Raw genomic sequence first — 16,068 nt, 5'->3', positions numbered from 1 at the left:
CTCCTGCCTCAGCCTCCCAAGTAGCGGGGACTACAGGCATGCGCCACCAGGCCCGGCTAATTTTTGTACTTTTTAGTAGAGACGGGGTTTCACCATGTTGGGCCAGACAATTTTTGCTGTGGGGAGCTGTTCTCTGCCCTTTAAGAAGTCCAGTGGTATCCCTGGCCTTTACTAACTGGATACCAACCCTCCACGTTTGAAAACCAAAAGTGTCTCCAGATATTGTCAAATATTTCCTGGTGGGCAAATTTAATCCGAGTTTAAACCAATTAGAATAATATAGTCCTAATACAATTGATACATGTTTATTTAAGGCAGCAGGACTTCTTTGTTTGTTCCATTTATGGACAGTTCATCAAAGGGAATGTATACAGTAAACAGCCCATAGTTTTAATGTTCTAACTTCAGCAAACATGATATTTTTTCAATTTGTTTATGAATCCACATATGTAGAGATATCCAAAGTTATTAAACAAGGCTTTGTATTTGTGATTTTCCTTAATAAGTTGGAAAGGGAAAGTAAAATTTGAATCACAGCTAAGAGTTAAGTTACATGTTTGTAATGCTGTAAAAGAAATTCCCAAACCAATAATACACTATGTTAACAATAACACAGTACTTACGCCTACGCCTGCTTCCCCAGGAGGCCCTGGGTTCCCTGCTTCTCCAGGTTCACCCTATATAGAGAAGATGAAATTAGTATTAGAATACAGAGATGATCTTTTACATTTGTAAAATTCAGATGTTATCATATCATTTTAGATTAGCCCTTTTTTACATTATTTAAAAGGCATTGAAAAACTTTCATAACAAATAAATTTTTCTTTTTTTTCTTTTTATTTATTTATTTATTATTATACTTTAGGTTTTAGGGTACATGTGCGCAATGTGCATGTTACATATGTATACATGTGCCATGCTGGTGCACTGCACCCACTAACTCGTCATCTAGCATTAGGTATATCTCCTAATGCTATCCCTCCCCCCTCCCCCAACCCAACAACAGTCCCCAGAGTGTGATGTTCCCCTTCCTGTGTCCATGTTTTCTCAGTGTTCAATTCCCACCTATGAGTGAGAATATGCGGTGTTTGGTTTTTTGTTCTTGCGATAGTTTACTGAGAATGATGATTTCCAATTTCATCCATGTCCCTACAAAGGACATGAACTCATCCTTTTTTATGGCTGCATAGTATTCCATGGTGTATATGTGCCACATTTTCTTAATCCAGTCTATCATTGTTGGACATTTGGGTTGGTTCCAAGTCTTTGCTATTGTGAATAATGCCGCAATAAACATACGTGTGCATGTGACTTTATAGCAGCATGATTTATAGTCCTTTGGGTATATACCCAGTAATGGGATGGCTGGGTCAAATGGAATTTCTAGTTCCAGATCCCTGAGGAATCGCCACACTGACTTCCACAATGGTTGAACTAGTTTACAGTTCCACCAACAGTGCAAAAGTGTTCCTATTTCTCCACATCCTCTCCGGCACCTGTTGTTTCCTGACTTTTTAATGATTGCCATTCTAACTGGTGTGAGATGGTATCTCATTGTGGTTTTGATTTGCATTTCTCTTATGGCCAGGTGTTGGAAGTTCTGGCCAGGGCAATTAGGCAGGAGAAGGAAATAAAGGGTATTCAATTAGGAAAAGAGGAAGTCAAATTGTCCCTGTTTGCAGATGACATGATTGTATATCTAGAAAACCCCATCGTCACAGCCCAAAATCTCCTTAAGCTGATAAGCAACTTCAGCAAAGTCTCAGGATACAAAATCAATGTACAAAAATCACAAGCATTCTTATACACCAATAACAGACAAACAGAGAGCCAAATCATGAGTGAACTCCCATTCACAATTGCTTCAAAGAGAATAAAATACCTAGGAATCCAACTTACAAGGGATGTGAAGGACCTCTTCAAGGAGAACTACAAACCACTGCTCAAGGAAATAAAAGAGGATACAAACAAATGGAAGAACATTCCATGCTCATGGGTAGGAAGAATCAATATCGTGAAAATGGCCATACTGCCCAAGGTAATTTACAGATTCAATGCCATCTCCATCAAGCTAACAATGACTTTCCTCACAGAATTGGAAAAAAACTACTTTAAAGTTCATATGGAACCAAAAAAGAGCCCGCATCACCAAGTCAATCCTAAGCCAAAAGAACAAAGCTAGAGGCATCACACTACCTGACTTCAAACTATACTACAAGGCTACAGTAACCAAAACAGCATGGTACTGGTGCCAAAACAGAGATATAGATCAATGGAACAGAACAGAGCCCTCAGAAATAATGCCGCATAGCTACAACTATCTGATCTTTGACAAACCTGAGAAAAACAAGAAATGGGGAAAGGATTCCCTATTTAATAAATGGTGCTGGGAAAACTGGCTAGCCATATGTAGAAAGCTGAAACTGGATCCTTTCCTTACACCTTATACAAAAATCAATTCAAGATGGATTAAAGACTTAAATGTTAGACCTAAAACCATAAAAACCCTAGAAGAAAACCTAGGCATTACCATTCAGGACATAGGCATGGGCAAGGACTTCATGTCTAAAACACCAAAAGCAATGGCAACAAAAGCCAAAATTGACAAATGGGATCTAATTAAACTAAAGAGCTTCTGCACAGCAAAAGAAACTACCATCAGAGTGAACAGGCAACCTACAAAATGGGAAAAAATTTTCGCAACCTACTCATCTGACAAAGGGCTAATATCCAGAATCTACAATGAACTCAAACAAATTCACAAGAAAAAAACAAACAACCCCATCAAAAAGTGGGCGGACATGAACAGACACTTCTCAAAAGAAGACATTTGTGCAGCCAAAAAACACATGAAAAAATGCTCACCATCACTGGCCATCAGAAATAAATTTTTCTATTAGTGACTCCAGTGCTTTTATTTGTCAGGTAAGTAGACAGAAATATGCAGGCTTGATGCTATAGTTCTCACTGGTTGGTTAATAGTTGGCATATTAATCCAGATTACCACAAAACCGTCATAACATAAATATGCATGTTTCCTAAAATATTATGTATTTGCACTGTGTCAACATTCATATTAGAATCAAGTTTATTGAGTGAACAATTTCACATTGTTGTTTGCTAAAATATAAATTTATTTATCTTAACTACAACAAATCAACAGGTGACTTGCTGGTACATAGGTTGATATTTTATAGGATTTGTTTAGTAGGAATCTAAAGAACTTAGAGGAAAGACAATAATTATAATATATGTAAAGGTACTTAGACATTAACTAAAATTGCTGCATTGGAGTACACACATAAATGTGATAGCCTTTATTATCTCCCTGTTTAGATATGAATGGCTTTTTTTCTAGCCCAGTGGACTAATAAATAAATCTCTGTAACTGCTAGGGTTAAGCTATGAAAGTCTGTTGCTAATGCCCCACAATTCAAAATGCACAAAAGTATAATATCTTGTTCAAGTAATCATTTAAGTAAAACAGTACATTCATTTACCATGTTTCCACTCAAAATCAGTCACACTAGTGGTCTCAGCAATTGTGAGGTGGAAATTGTTCTTTTAAATTCAAAAAGAAGTGAGGCCTAAATTTCCCTTACTTTTTAACTCTAATATTTCTAATATTCCTGACACAAATCCACTGCTCTTAAATAAATGTGTCATATTACATACAAACATAATTTCAGGGCAAAGACTATTTTGTGTACATAGTTTCTTACTCTGAGAATATACACATATTTTAAATTCTTAAATTACCCACTTAATGGTGGAGACATCAAGTACTTTTCAAGAGTTTATTATTAGTAGTGTGATGTGTAAATTATTTCATCTCTCAAGATGAACAGCAAATACTTCCAGAATTTTTGGATGACTCTTACAAAAAAAAATTGCATTTATATTATTTATAGAGAGGTATCATTCATTTATCTCTGTATAATGGAATGATATGTTAGTGATATTTCCAAGAGCTGATATTCATATCTTAAAAATGAAACAAGTAGTTTGGCATTGAAATCAATTGTAAAATGTCCATATTAAAATATTTATTTAGAAATATGGTAAGTCTATTGAGCATGTACATTGAACATGCCATTTTTCATATAATTAGAAAAAAAAACCTAAAATTCACATGAAACCAAAAAAAGAGCCTTATTGCCAAAGCAATCTTAAGCAAAAAGAACAAAACTGGAGGCATCACACTATCTGACTTCAAATTCAACTACAAGACTGTAGTAACTAAAAAAGCATATTTACAGCAAACTAATCTTGACAAAGTTGACAAAAACAAAAAGGAAAAGATCCTCTTTTCAATAAATGGTGCTGAGAAATCTGATTTGCCTTAAGCAGAAGAATTAAACTAGACTCCTATCTCTTACTATATACAAAAATCAACTCAAGAAGGATTCAAGAATTTAAACATAAGACCTGAAACTATAAAAATACTAAAAGAAAACATAGGGAAAACTCTTCTGGACATTGGTCTAGGCAAATAATTCATGACTAAGACCTCAAAAGCACAGGCAAAAGAAACCCCCAAACTAGACAAATGAGATTTAATTAAACTAAAAAGCTTCTGCACAGCAAAAGAAATAACCGAAATGTTTTCTTATGTAACACATTAATTCATGGTAACATCACAGAAAGTTAGAACTACAGAAGAAATAGTTGAAATATTTCCTAGTAACCCTCTATGTGTTTTGTTGTTCTCTTTTCATTCTTATCAACTATAAAGTTAAATTTATGGATATTGTGAAAAGATTATTTTCTTTTTATTAAATGAGTGAAATGATATGTGGTAAAAAGATAGGTTTAAATAATCTTAGAATTTAAGTATGTGCTTTCTAATGATAAATGCTTGAGGTGATAAAAAATTTAAAATATCTTCTGTTTCAAAAAAAGTATGAGCTTTTCACTACAAAGTTTCTTCATTTTTAGAATAATATATTAATATTCATTTGTCCAAAATATATGAAAACTACCATTTTGTATGTTAGATCCAAGTGTGCACAATGTAAAATTACAATTAGTTAAAATGAAATTTAAAATTTATCTAAAATGTTTCATTTAAAACGAAGGTGGGACAAAATCACAAATCAATAAATCAGTGCAACAAGACTAATGTTATATAAATTAAGTCTATATTTCTAATACCACAATGCTACAAACTATTCATTCTGAAGAATAATAATTAATATAAGTTTTATGATAGAGCACTGATATATGAAGGAGATGTTAGATTATGAAGTCATCATTACTTATTGTGTAACTATTTACCTTATTATATAACACACTTGTTTAGGTACATATCTTTTCAGAAAGAACAACAAATTACTCTGTATGTACAAAGTTATAAAATATGTATAAACCTTAAGAAAATATCCTGACATATTTCCAAGTATTGACAAAATTATTGAAGTGCAAAAGCTACTTATAGCAATTTTACAGTACATGAAGAACACGTTAAATATATTTAAACAAAATGCAATGTGACTAAAAGATACTGGTTTTTTTATTCTTCATTGTCAGTGACTGGAAATAAATTTTCCAATATAGAAATGGGTATACATTCAGCCAGAATCAAAGCTGATGTTAGAAATTTGTAATCTATTAGAAATTAGACTATCCTCGATTAAAAAACAACATCAACAACAACAAAAAACAAACGAACAAAAAAACAAAGGTTAGAATTCTGCTTCTATCTTGCTCTCTGTCACATAAAAAAAAAATTCAAAAGAAAGGAGCAAAATTAAAATTCTGTGTTTGTTAGTGTAACTCATTTTGACTGGGATTGATTCAAAATAATTCAGATTGACTGAATTATTCTCATAAGAGTCAAAGTTGGTAACGTGTTACTATAATATATATAGGCTTTAAATTAAATGGAAACAATGTGGAAGGAAGTTTCTCAGAACTCTAAACACCTGGCATTCATGACTATTTTCAAGAGTAGCACTGAAATAATGACAGCTTTCCCTCTGCATTTAAATTCTTTAGGATACAAGATAAGCCAATAAAAGCTAGTAATCCTAGAGACTAGCTCCCACAACAACTGAGTCAGCATTAGAGCCAAAAGGAGATGATGCAAAGAGAAGAGGAAAAGGTGTGTGCCTTGGTGCCTTTTGTCTAAGGTGATGATATCCTGAGAGACAAGTGCTCTCCTATAGGAGACTAAGCAAGTTGAAAAATGTTTTCTAAGACAACTGAATGGAATGAAAAATGTGTTTTCAATTTCAACAACAACTATTCGAACAGTTTCAACACACAACTTTAAATTTAAGAATATATTTAAAAAGGCAGTCAATCAAAGAATGCAGTAAGAATTAGCTAATGGTTAAAAATTATCTTAATCAAATAACATTGATTATAATCAAAATACTAGAATACAAGCATTAAGCTGAAGTAGATATCAAAATATGCTAACATAATCTAATCTTATTACATTTTTTTCTGAGAATTAAATGCTTTAATTAAAAGAAATAAATTTAAGTATAATATAAAATATACAAAAAAACTTGAGACCAAGGAAGGGAATCATTTTTAAGAATAGGGTAAGTCTACACTGCAGATATCCTTTAATAAGTAGCAAATTAAGCAATTTTTTAGTGTTTTCACTGAATAATATATGATGTTATAAATATAATTCTTCTCTTTCTGAAAATTGGTAGTTTATTTTTTAAAGCTAGCAAATATCAATGATAATTTTCTTGAAAATTCTATTAAGAAGTGAGCATGAATGCATAAATAAGAAATCAATGAATCATTTTGACATTTTTATAAAAGGAAGAGCAGACTTTTTAAATGAAATCATGTTCACAAGGAAAAAAAAAAGCTATTCTGAGCCCAGATATTGTGGTTCATGCCAACTATTTTGACAAGTGACAAAGATAGGTCAGAGTATTAGTAATGAAAATATAACTCAAAATATAACAAAATGAATGATTCATTCCTTTGTGGCTTGCAGGATTCCTTTTTCCCTTTAAGTCAGTTACATCAACCAATCTCTTCTATTTTGGGTACTATTACTAGACATTCATGGACTGCAGTGTATCCTAGCTTAGTCACTTTCTAAGGAAAAACTTGGATGAAATTACAGGAATCCTCTAGGGCTCAGCTTTCTCAGCTTATAAATGTGGATATTAACGACACCGTAATTGTGAGGTTCCTGCTTAAAGAAAATAATACCTGCACTCATTCAATATAATAATTGGCAATCAAAACATAATATTGCAAAATCATTTTAACTTTAATTTTTGAAACTACTAGATGACATGTGAATCATATAACTATGTAAAAGGCTTAGAAACACACATATTAGAAGCACTTAAACTACTACCCAATATTATTACAGTTCTTAATTCATGCTGTTTCAAACTGTGTGTCACTAACATATTTACCTTTTCTCCAACACCACCAACTGAACCAACAGACCCTGGGGGTCCTTGTGGTCCCTGCAGTGTAGAAAAAGGAATGTAATTATCCATATTCTTATTAAAATAATGCATTCATAAACATATATCTAGTTGTTCTCAAAAAAGAGAGAAATAGATGCATGAGTATTCTTAGTCATTTAAAAAATGAGACTAAATGATGCTTAATAGAATTGTCAAATGTGTTGGATAGCAAATAATTGAATATATTACACTGATTTTCAAATTCACTATAATTTTGAAGATAAAGCAGGAGACTTTCAAGCTCTGGTTGATTCCTAAAACATAATTTCAATCTCTTTGCCAATAGAATAGTCAGATTGGTTTTAGGCGGTGATTTTGTAGTGAATCAAAATTATGATCCTGGTTAAGAATTACATAATCCAGGCAAGAAACAAACCCCTTATAACATCTTTTAGCTTTTAAATTACCTGAGAAGAATGAAAATCTAAAAACTCTTTTAGTTCCTCTGTTTCTAGTCTATTTTTACTCAGTTCTGGCCTGCCAGAATTAAAGCAGATACTAAATAATGAAGAAAATGAAGACCAGAGACATGAAGGAAACATAGACTTCTTCATTGTGAAAAGTTGGCCAGAAGGAAAAATATCATCAAAGCCATAGATCCATTAATGGTAACAGTAAGATAAATATGGCATTATATTTCAAAATCTTATAACATTAAAATAATTTTTAAGCTTGGAGAATATCATCTTTACACAATTAAGAGAAAACATTTTACATGATAAAGGGTGCACCTATCACGCACGTATTGCTGTAACATTATATAGTCTGAAAATACAAAATGCAAAGCTTTTAGATGAAAGCCACTGTTAACAAGTGCGTAAGAGTTATCATACGCAAGGCACAGTCTAAGTATGTTGGTTTGAACAATGTGGTGATTATAATATACACAACATTATAACATTTCTCAGTCACCAGTAAATATATATTGAATGGAAAATGTGTACCTATGTTATATTTTCCATGATTTGTTCACTATAAATTCCATTTATTTCGTTGTGTAATAAAATGGAGTGAATAGGTGACCCTTGAGTTCTTAACTACTTAATATTAAACAATAGTTTAATATTGTTATAACTCACAGAGAGCATCTGCTATAAAATAACAACACCTATATAACTTCAAAATAATTAACATGTATTTCACAGTTCTTACATCAGCTCCATTGGGGCCTTGAGGGCCTCTTGGGCCTGGAGGACCAGGTGGACCCTGTAAGAGAGAAATATTGAGATTTACAAAGACCAAATTCAAATGTGTTTCCAATTTTTCATTTTATGACTAAAAAATCTAAAAGAAGTTTAAGCTTGTAAAAACTATAGTTAGTGAAGCATATCAGCGTTATAAGTCATCCTTCATGGATACAACATCATGTTAGCAAATGAGCCTTTACACATAGCTATGAGGAAATTAGGATTTCAGGAGAAACAATTTGATTAGAAAATGGGCCAAGAAAGCCTATTGCTACTGTCTGGTATAATGTGTTCACAATATAACTAGATATATTTCATGCTAGAATATGTTACAACATAAAGAGAATGTAAAGTTGGAAAAATAAATGGTGCTTGAATAGATTTAGAATTCATTAACTCAATAGAAGTATTTTTTGTTGATACGTATTTTTAGCTTTTTCTATGTCAACTCTTAGGTTCTATATGCTAGAATCAGAAATAAGAATAATTATTTAATTTTATCATAACACAAAGATTTTCTCTCCTGACAGTACAGTAAAATTAACTTGGAAAACTTTTTATAAAATACTGATGCCAGAAACTCCTTTCTCAAAGTTGTGATTAAAATAGTCTACAGCGAATTTGTTTTTCACTGTACATGAGTACATTTCACTGGACATTAGTATTTTTCAAAGATCTCAGTTTATTCTAATGCCATGGTTGAAAAGCTTTTCTGTTATTATCTACTACCATGTAATCAGGAAGAATATATCAATGATTCATGGAACCATGGTAACCATATCTGGAAAGGAACTTGCTATGTATCTGATACTGCTTGGAAGTATTAACCAGTTATTTGAATCAGAAAAGTGTTTTTTTTTTTTTTCTTTTTTTTTTTTGAGACGGAGTCTTGCCCTGTCGCCCAGGCTGGAGTGCAGTGGCGCGATCTCGGCTCACTGCAAGCTCCGCCTCCCGGGTTCACGCCATTCTCCTGTCTCAGCCTCCCGAGTAGCTGGGACTACAGGCGCCCGCCACGACGCCCAGCTAATTTTGTTTTGTATTTTTAGTAGAGACGGGGTTTCACCGTGTTAGCCAGGATGGTCTCGATCTCCTGATATCGTGATCCACCCGCCTCGGCCTCCCAAAGTGCTGGGATTACAGGCGTGAGCCACCGCGCCCGGCCAGCAAAGTTTTTTATGCATTTCTTATATCTAGGTTTATTAATGATGATACGGATCATTTCAAAGAATATAATAGATTTGAGTGTAATTCCTAAGGAGAATAAAACCTAACAGACAAGTGTTAAAATTTCAAAATGTGTATTTTGAAGGAAGTGAAAATTGGGGGCAATGTTGAAGGAAAGGGACACTTAAGACATGCAGTCATCACATTTCATTATGGATTTCAATTACCTTTGCTAATTATTTTCTTATCTAAGGTAGTGCTTCATAAACAATTACATGCATTTCAAATTTTCAGTTCAGGTCTTAGAGAGCCAGAATCAATAAATGCAAATAATTATAAGTCATAGCATTCTAATTAAGACAGAATTATTAAATTAAGAATTTGTTTCAAAGTAGTTAATTTTTGATTCTGTATAAATTGCTAATTATCTAAATCTTGAGTGAATATTACCTATTCTCTACCTGCTCCAAGTCAAAATCCAGAGCTAAAGACTAAGATATAACTAAATCATGGCAGTTGCTTATATACACCTCAATAATATATACATAGTAATGAAAGAACACATAATAATTTACAAACCAGTGACTGCCATACATGTGACACATACCCATCAAACACCAAAAATAAATACTTACCATGGGACCAACATCCCCATTTTCACCTTTTTCACCAGGTGGGCCTGGCAGACCCTAAGAAAACATAATAGAAAAATAATAAAAGTCACTCATGTCTTTAAAAATGTTTGGTCAATTTCTAAGATAAAATCAAGTATAAAGTTCAATAAGTACATGGAAATTAAGATTCAGATACTAACATTTGTTAAAATACCTACTATACAAATGTTGACCACATGTGATAAAATCTTACACCTACATTTACAAATAAAATTTATGTTCTGTATAATATTATATTGTTTATTTTTAGTTACAATAACTAAATATTAATTTGATCTGGGAATTTATGAACACCCAACCATTTGCTCAGTCCTGTACAAATAATATATAGAACTTCCCTAGTACAGATTTCTGGAATCTTTTGACCCAAAATGTTTTAGTATATGAGGTTTTTATAGTTAGGTACCAGTCTGGTAAAATAAATATTCCAATACATTTCAAAGGTTATAAATATCTTCTGAATTTTTGACCTGTTAATCCAATTTCTGAATCTTAGAAATCAATGAGCCCATGAAACCTACTATATTATACTTTTAAAAATTCTTTCAGGCCGGGCACAGTGGCTCACGGCTGTAATCCCAGCACTTTGGGAGGCTGAGGCGGGCGAATCACAAGGTCAGGAGATCAAGACCATCCTGGCTAACACCGGTGAAACCCTGTCTCTACTAAAAATACAAAAAAAAAAAAAAATTAGCTGGGCGTGGTGGCAGGCGACTGTAGTCACAGCTACTCGGGAGGCTGAGACAGGAGAATGGTGTGAACTCCAGAGGTGGAGCTTGCAGTGAACCAAGATCGTGCCACTGTACTCCAACCTGGGTGACAGAGCAAGACTCCGTCTCAAAAAAACAAAAAAATGCTGTCAAATCTATTTCCATTGTATTCAACTGCACTGTAACTGCTGTTTAGGAAAAGCTCTGTGTTACAGTATAAAGGAAGACAGAAAGATTGCACTCAAATTTCATCTGTCTATGTCTTTACGGAAAAATTACTTTAGTTCTTGACTACTTACTTGATCTTTCCAAAAATTATTCCATGAAGATTATTTTTATTTCGTCTTTCATGTCACAACAATACTTTGTACATACTTCAATTGTACATTTATAAATTTTCTTATGTCACTTTTGTGTATATTTACAGTCATGAACTACTTTGGGGCATGCATTCGTCAGTGATCTTTTAGGTGTGAACTGTTTAGGAACTAGCAGAGGAGCGATCAAAAATTAAAATGTTTGTTGAATGAATGAATTCTAAGAAAATAAACTAATAAGGATAGCTACATTCAGTAAAATATTTCTTGCTAACAGTAGCTGTAATACTGAAAATCCTGTCATTCCAAAAGTTTAATCTTAGAAAAAGAACTAAAGAAATTCAGTTACGTAAAGTAGTGGAATGCTATGTGACCATTAATGTGATACTAATACTCTAAGCATGAATAATATATACAATAAATAAAAAATACAAATGAATATGCATAACTTTAACTTTAAAATATGTATGTAGAATAAGTATGCTAATTATCAGACAGAAATAGCAAACATAGTAATCATTTCTAATATTGTAGGATTATGGATTTTTTTCATTTTTTCGTGTTTTTAGTGTATAATTAGTTATATATAATACATCATATATGCTATACATAATTAATTTTTAATGTTTGTATAATATTTTAGATGTAATCTATTTTAGACATAAAAATACAAACAATGTAAAAGCTCTAAATAACTGCTAGTACTTTAGTGACATTACTGACTTCTTGGCACTGCACTGCAATTGCTGAATATTATTTGACTGTGAGCCACTGTGAAAAATATATTTTACTTAATGCTCCCTAACCATGCACCTGTAAAGTAGCTGAAACATGAGTTTCAAAAAAGCAGTAATTAGCCTTTTGCATAGATGATAGCCTTTGATATTTTCATTCTATTTTACCTTATCCTGTTCTATTTCATTTTTTCAATGCTGGTAATGATCCACAAAATTTTTTTTTATAACCTACTATATCCACATGACTTTCAGTTTGTAAAGAAGGCACTTTACTGAATATATTTATATATTTGTTTAATTGTGGCATATATTCATTTTTATGAGGAAATCTTAGTTACTAATTTGTAACAAAAAATATGTACCAGAATTTCATTTTTTTCTCAAATGTCAGTAAGATGTCTAAGAAAAAAGACTGCTATATATACTTCCCAAACTGTTACCATCATCTGATGACTGTTTCTAGAATTATAAGTGAAGGTTCTGGAAGAAAAAGACAGGTAGTATTTCTCAGATCTTATGGACCTAAAAATTACTTGTAGGTGACTGCAAAAAATTTTAGGTTCTAAGTCAGTCAATTTCAGAAATTCAAAATCTGAATTTGATGAAACACATAAACTTAAATTCCTAAACATGCATGTATATTTTAACACAGTTTAAATAAATATTTCACTTTAACACCATTTTCTTAAATAGCACACACTGCAACTTAAACATAATTAAGTTTCCAAAAACACCATAAATTTAAAATTACATTCCTTATTTTTTGTCCAGGTTTTCACACCCTTTTAGGATAGAGTGCATCTAATTTAGTATCCCCAAATTAAAAGGTATGTCAATATTAATTCACAGTTTTTTTATTACAAACCCAGTTGTGCATTTTCATCTTTTTTATGCATATAATTATTCTGATTAGTTCAATGAAAATATCCCAATAGAAAAAAATATTTATTTATTTTTAATTCAGTTAGATCATAGTTTGTATTAAGACAGAAAATTATTATTATTACAATTAGTGGAGACATAATGAGTCAAAATCTCTTGTTGCATGGAACTGAACACGCTGAAAGGCACTCTAGGGTTAATCAGTTCTCATGAAATGTCCTGCCTTTCTCCAAAGAGGTAATTTATGCATGGAGAGATTCTGTTTTAAGGTCTGTCAATTTAAAATAATTGCTACTTAAATGATGAGTTGAAAAATGAAGTTAGGCCAAGAATGCACACTATCTCTCACTCCATATATGTGTGTGCCTGTGTATCCTTCATATGCAGATGATGGTAAACATCAAATTGAAAAATCAAGACATTTAACCTGAATATTAGATTATTTTATTTATGTCTATTATAATTGCTAATATCTATTCTGCCATGAAGACTCAATTAAAGGAGGCAGATGCAATTGTGAACATGTTAATTACATTAGCATCATTCAGTTTCCTGATTTAAAGAAGTAGCTGTGGGAAAATGCAATCACTTTTTTTAATGAACTGATTTCTTGAGTCACCCTCATCAAAGAGCACATTTCTTACTTTGTGGAAATGAAGATGATGTTTATTGAACATTTTATAAATATAATCTACAAGACACCTACTTTAATCATGAGAACTGTTTCTAAATTACAGTTTTATAGGATTCAGAGTAGTCAAATAAAAAAAAGAAAATGAATATTAATGTAACCATTGATAATCTAATTTTAATGCTTTGTTTTCAAATATGTATGCTTCTCACACATATTGATATGTGGTACTTATGACTGTTTATGTATAATTGTCTAACAAGTATAACTTAGTTAAACATGCCAAATATGAAAGTGAAGTTTTTGCACTCTCCAAGTTTAAAAAGAATTATTTTGACCTTAAAATAAGAAAATTAAAAAATCTTGTTATCTGATAAACATTCATTGAGTGTTTTAACAGTAATAATTCATTATATTGTGTTTATGATGCAATTTGTGTAATTATGCACATAAGCTATTTAATATCAAAACAGTAATTTTATAATCATATTTATAAGAATAAAGATACAAATTGTTTATATAAATTCAATTTACATAGGCTTTTCTACAACTTCACAAATTTCTAGGTTCAGTGAACTAGATGACTTAATTTACCATTTCTAATACAAATAATATACCATAAGTTACCTTCATGTGGGACCTCAATATCATTTAAGACAAAATGCTATAATCTTCCCGTGGATCACTAGGAAGAGACAGAATAAGCAAGTGGAAGTAAAAAGCTCAACGTTTCCAAGGTTTGTAGGAAGTAGTGAACATCAAGTGGAAGGTAAAAAAAACAACCCAGAATAGGGCCGGGCGCAGTGGCTCACGCCTGTAATCCCAGCACTTTGGGAGGCTGAGGCGGGCGGATCACGAGGTCAGGAGATCGAGACCATCCTGGCTAACACAGTGGAACCCCGTCTCCGGAGAATGGCATGAACCTGGGAGGCGGAGCTTGCAGTGAGCCGAGATCATGCCACTGCACTCCAGCCTGGGCGACAGAGTGAGACTCCGTCTCAAAAAAACAAAAAAACCCACAAAAACCCAGAATAGAAAGTATCTGTTCTGGAACATTTTGTTTACGAGTCCAATTGTAAGATATATTTGAACAGAGGCTGTAGTGTTCTATAATTTAATATTTATTTTCCTGGATATGTTTCATAAAATTCAAATTATAATTTTAAAATGATAATAATCGATCTTAAATGATCGACTGTTAATTTGTTTATTTTACCTATTATTGTTTAACATGTGCTGTTGGCAGTTGCTTTTGGCAGGATCCCATTTCTCAAAATGCTTTCAATTTTTTTAGCCATCTTGAAAGTAAAGAGTCATAGGTCGAGTTTCTCCAGGGAAAGGAAGCGAAAGTGTCTCCAGGTCTGCCCCTGTCTGCCTGGGACTTTGTGTGCCTCCTATTGCTATCAACCTGAAGTAGTAACTTATCTTGTTATGAGTCCTATGAAAGGACCCTTCTAATATCTTACTTTTAAGTATCAGACTTAGGCAAGGTTGTAGTTCATTTTCCAAACAAAATGGGAGTGAAGAAAGGAAGTGTAATAATTAAGGTGGGTCTAAAAATACTCCAGAATCAGGAGCGAGGGCTGATACATGTTCAGGAGAATTAATCATACATGATAAAATGATTTCAAGTTCAGCTGCTCATTTAAAAATAAAATGATCTTTATGGATAAACATTGTACCCAAGTTCTTACCTAGAAAAAAAGAAAAAAATACTTTGTTTTACATCCACCAGAAAACCTGGTGAGAAGCAGGTAGAAATGATGGAGTAAATAATGACAGGATCATCTTACCTGAAGACCTATTGGACCAGGAGGTCCAGGGAAGCCTCTGGCACCCTCATCACCTTTTTGCCCAAACATCCCCTGTTGTCCTCTAGGACCTGGTTCACCATCACCTCCCTAGAGAAGAGAAAGAAACATTATCACAAACTGGAAAAAATCATTACGATATGAGTCATTAAAAAATGTGGCCATTTCTAATTTAATCAAAGCAGATGTATTTAAGAATAACCAAGTAAAAAGTAGACTAAATACTCATTATCTGCTGCAATATACTATTGTTTGTTTTGCTTATTTTCTTTGCTTCTGGATCATGACTGATTTTGATTTGATCCTGTATACCAAGTGAAGTAAAAGCTGTCTAATAATGGAAATAATTTTCTGAATTATTATATATTAAGGAATTCTCAACAAATTACTACTTACTTTCAAATGAAGTTACAATATGTTTTGTTTCTAAGAATCAGCATGGCTAGCTATATTTGATAATTTAAATTTGCTTTAATGTCAAACGTACAAGCAAAACTTATT

General features: G+C 32.5%; 1 protein-coding gene across 2 annotated transcripts in view; it reads right to left on the bottom strand.

The window, feature by feature from the left end:
* The window catches only part of COL11A1 (collagen type XI alpha 1 chain), a 243,381-nt gene that overhangs the window by 38,585 nt on the left and 188,728 nt on the right, over nucleotides 1-16,068 (bottom strand). For both annotated transcript variants that reach the window (XM_024230767.3, XM_054530629.2), the window contains exons 46-50: nucleotides 15,550-15,657; nucleotides 10,441-10,494; nucleotides 8,607-8,660; nucleotides 7,398-7,451; nucleotides 624-677 (exon numbers count right to left, since the gene is read on the bottom strand). In XM_024230767.3, coding sequence (XP_024086535.2) covers nucleotides 624-677; nucleotides 7,398-7,451; nucleotides 8,607-8,660; nucleotides 10,441-10,494; nucleotides 15,550-15,657 — 324 coding nt within the window. The remainder of the gene's footprint in view (nucleotides 1-623; nucleotides 678-7,397; nucleotides 7,452-8,606; nucleotides 8,661-10,440; nucleotides 10,495-15,549; nucleotides 15,658-16,068) is intronic.

Source organism: Pongo abelii, chromosome 1 (assembly GCF_028885655.2).
Source record: "Pongo abelii isolate AG06213 chromosome 1, NHGRI_mPonAbe1-v2.0_pri, whole genome shotgun sequence".
Taxonomy (NCBI): Eukaryota; Metazoa; Chordata; class Mammalia; order Primates; family Hominidae; genus Pongo; species Pongo abelii.
Note: the sequence above shows the minus strand (reverse complement) of the source record. Positions and strands in the feature narration are given on the sequence as shown.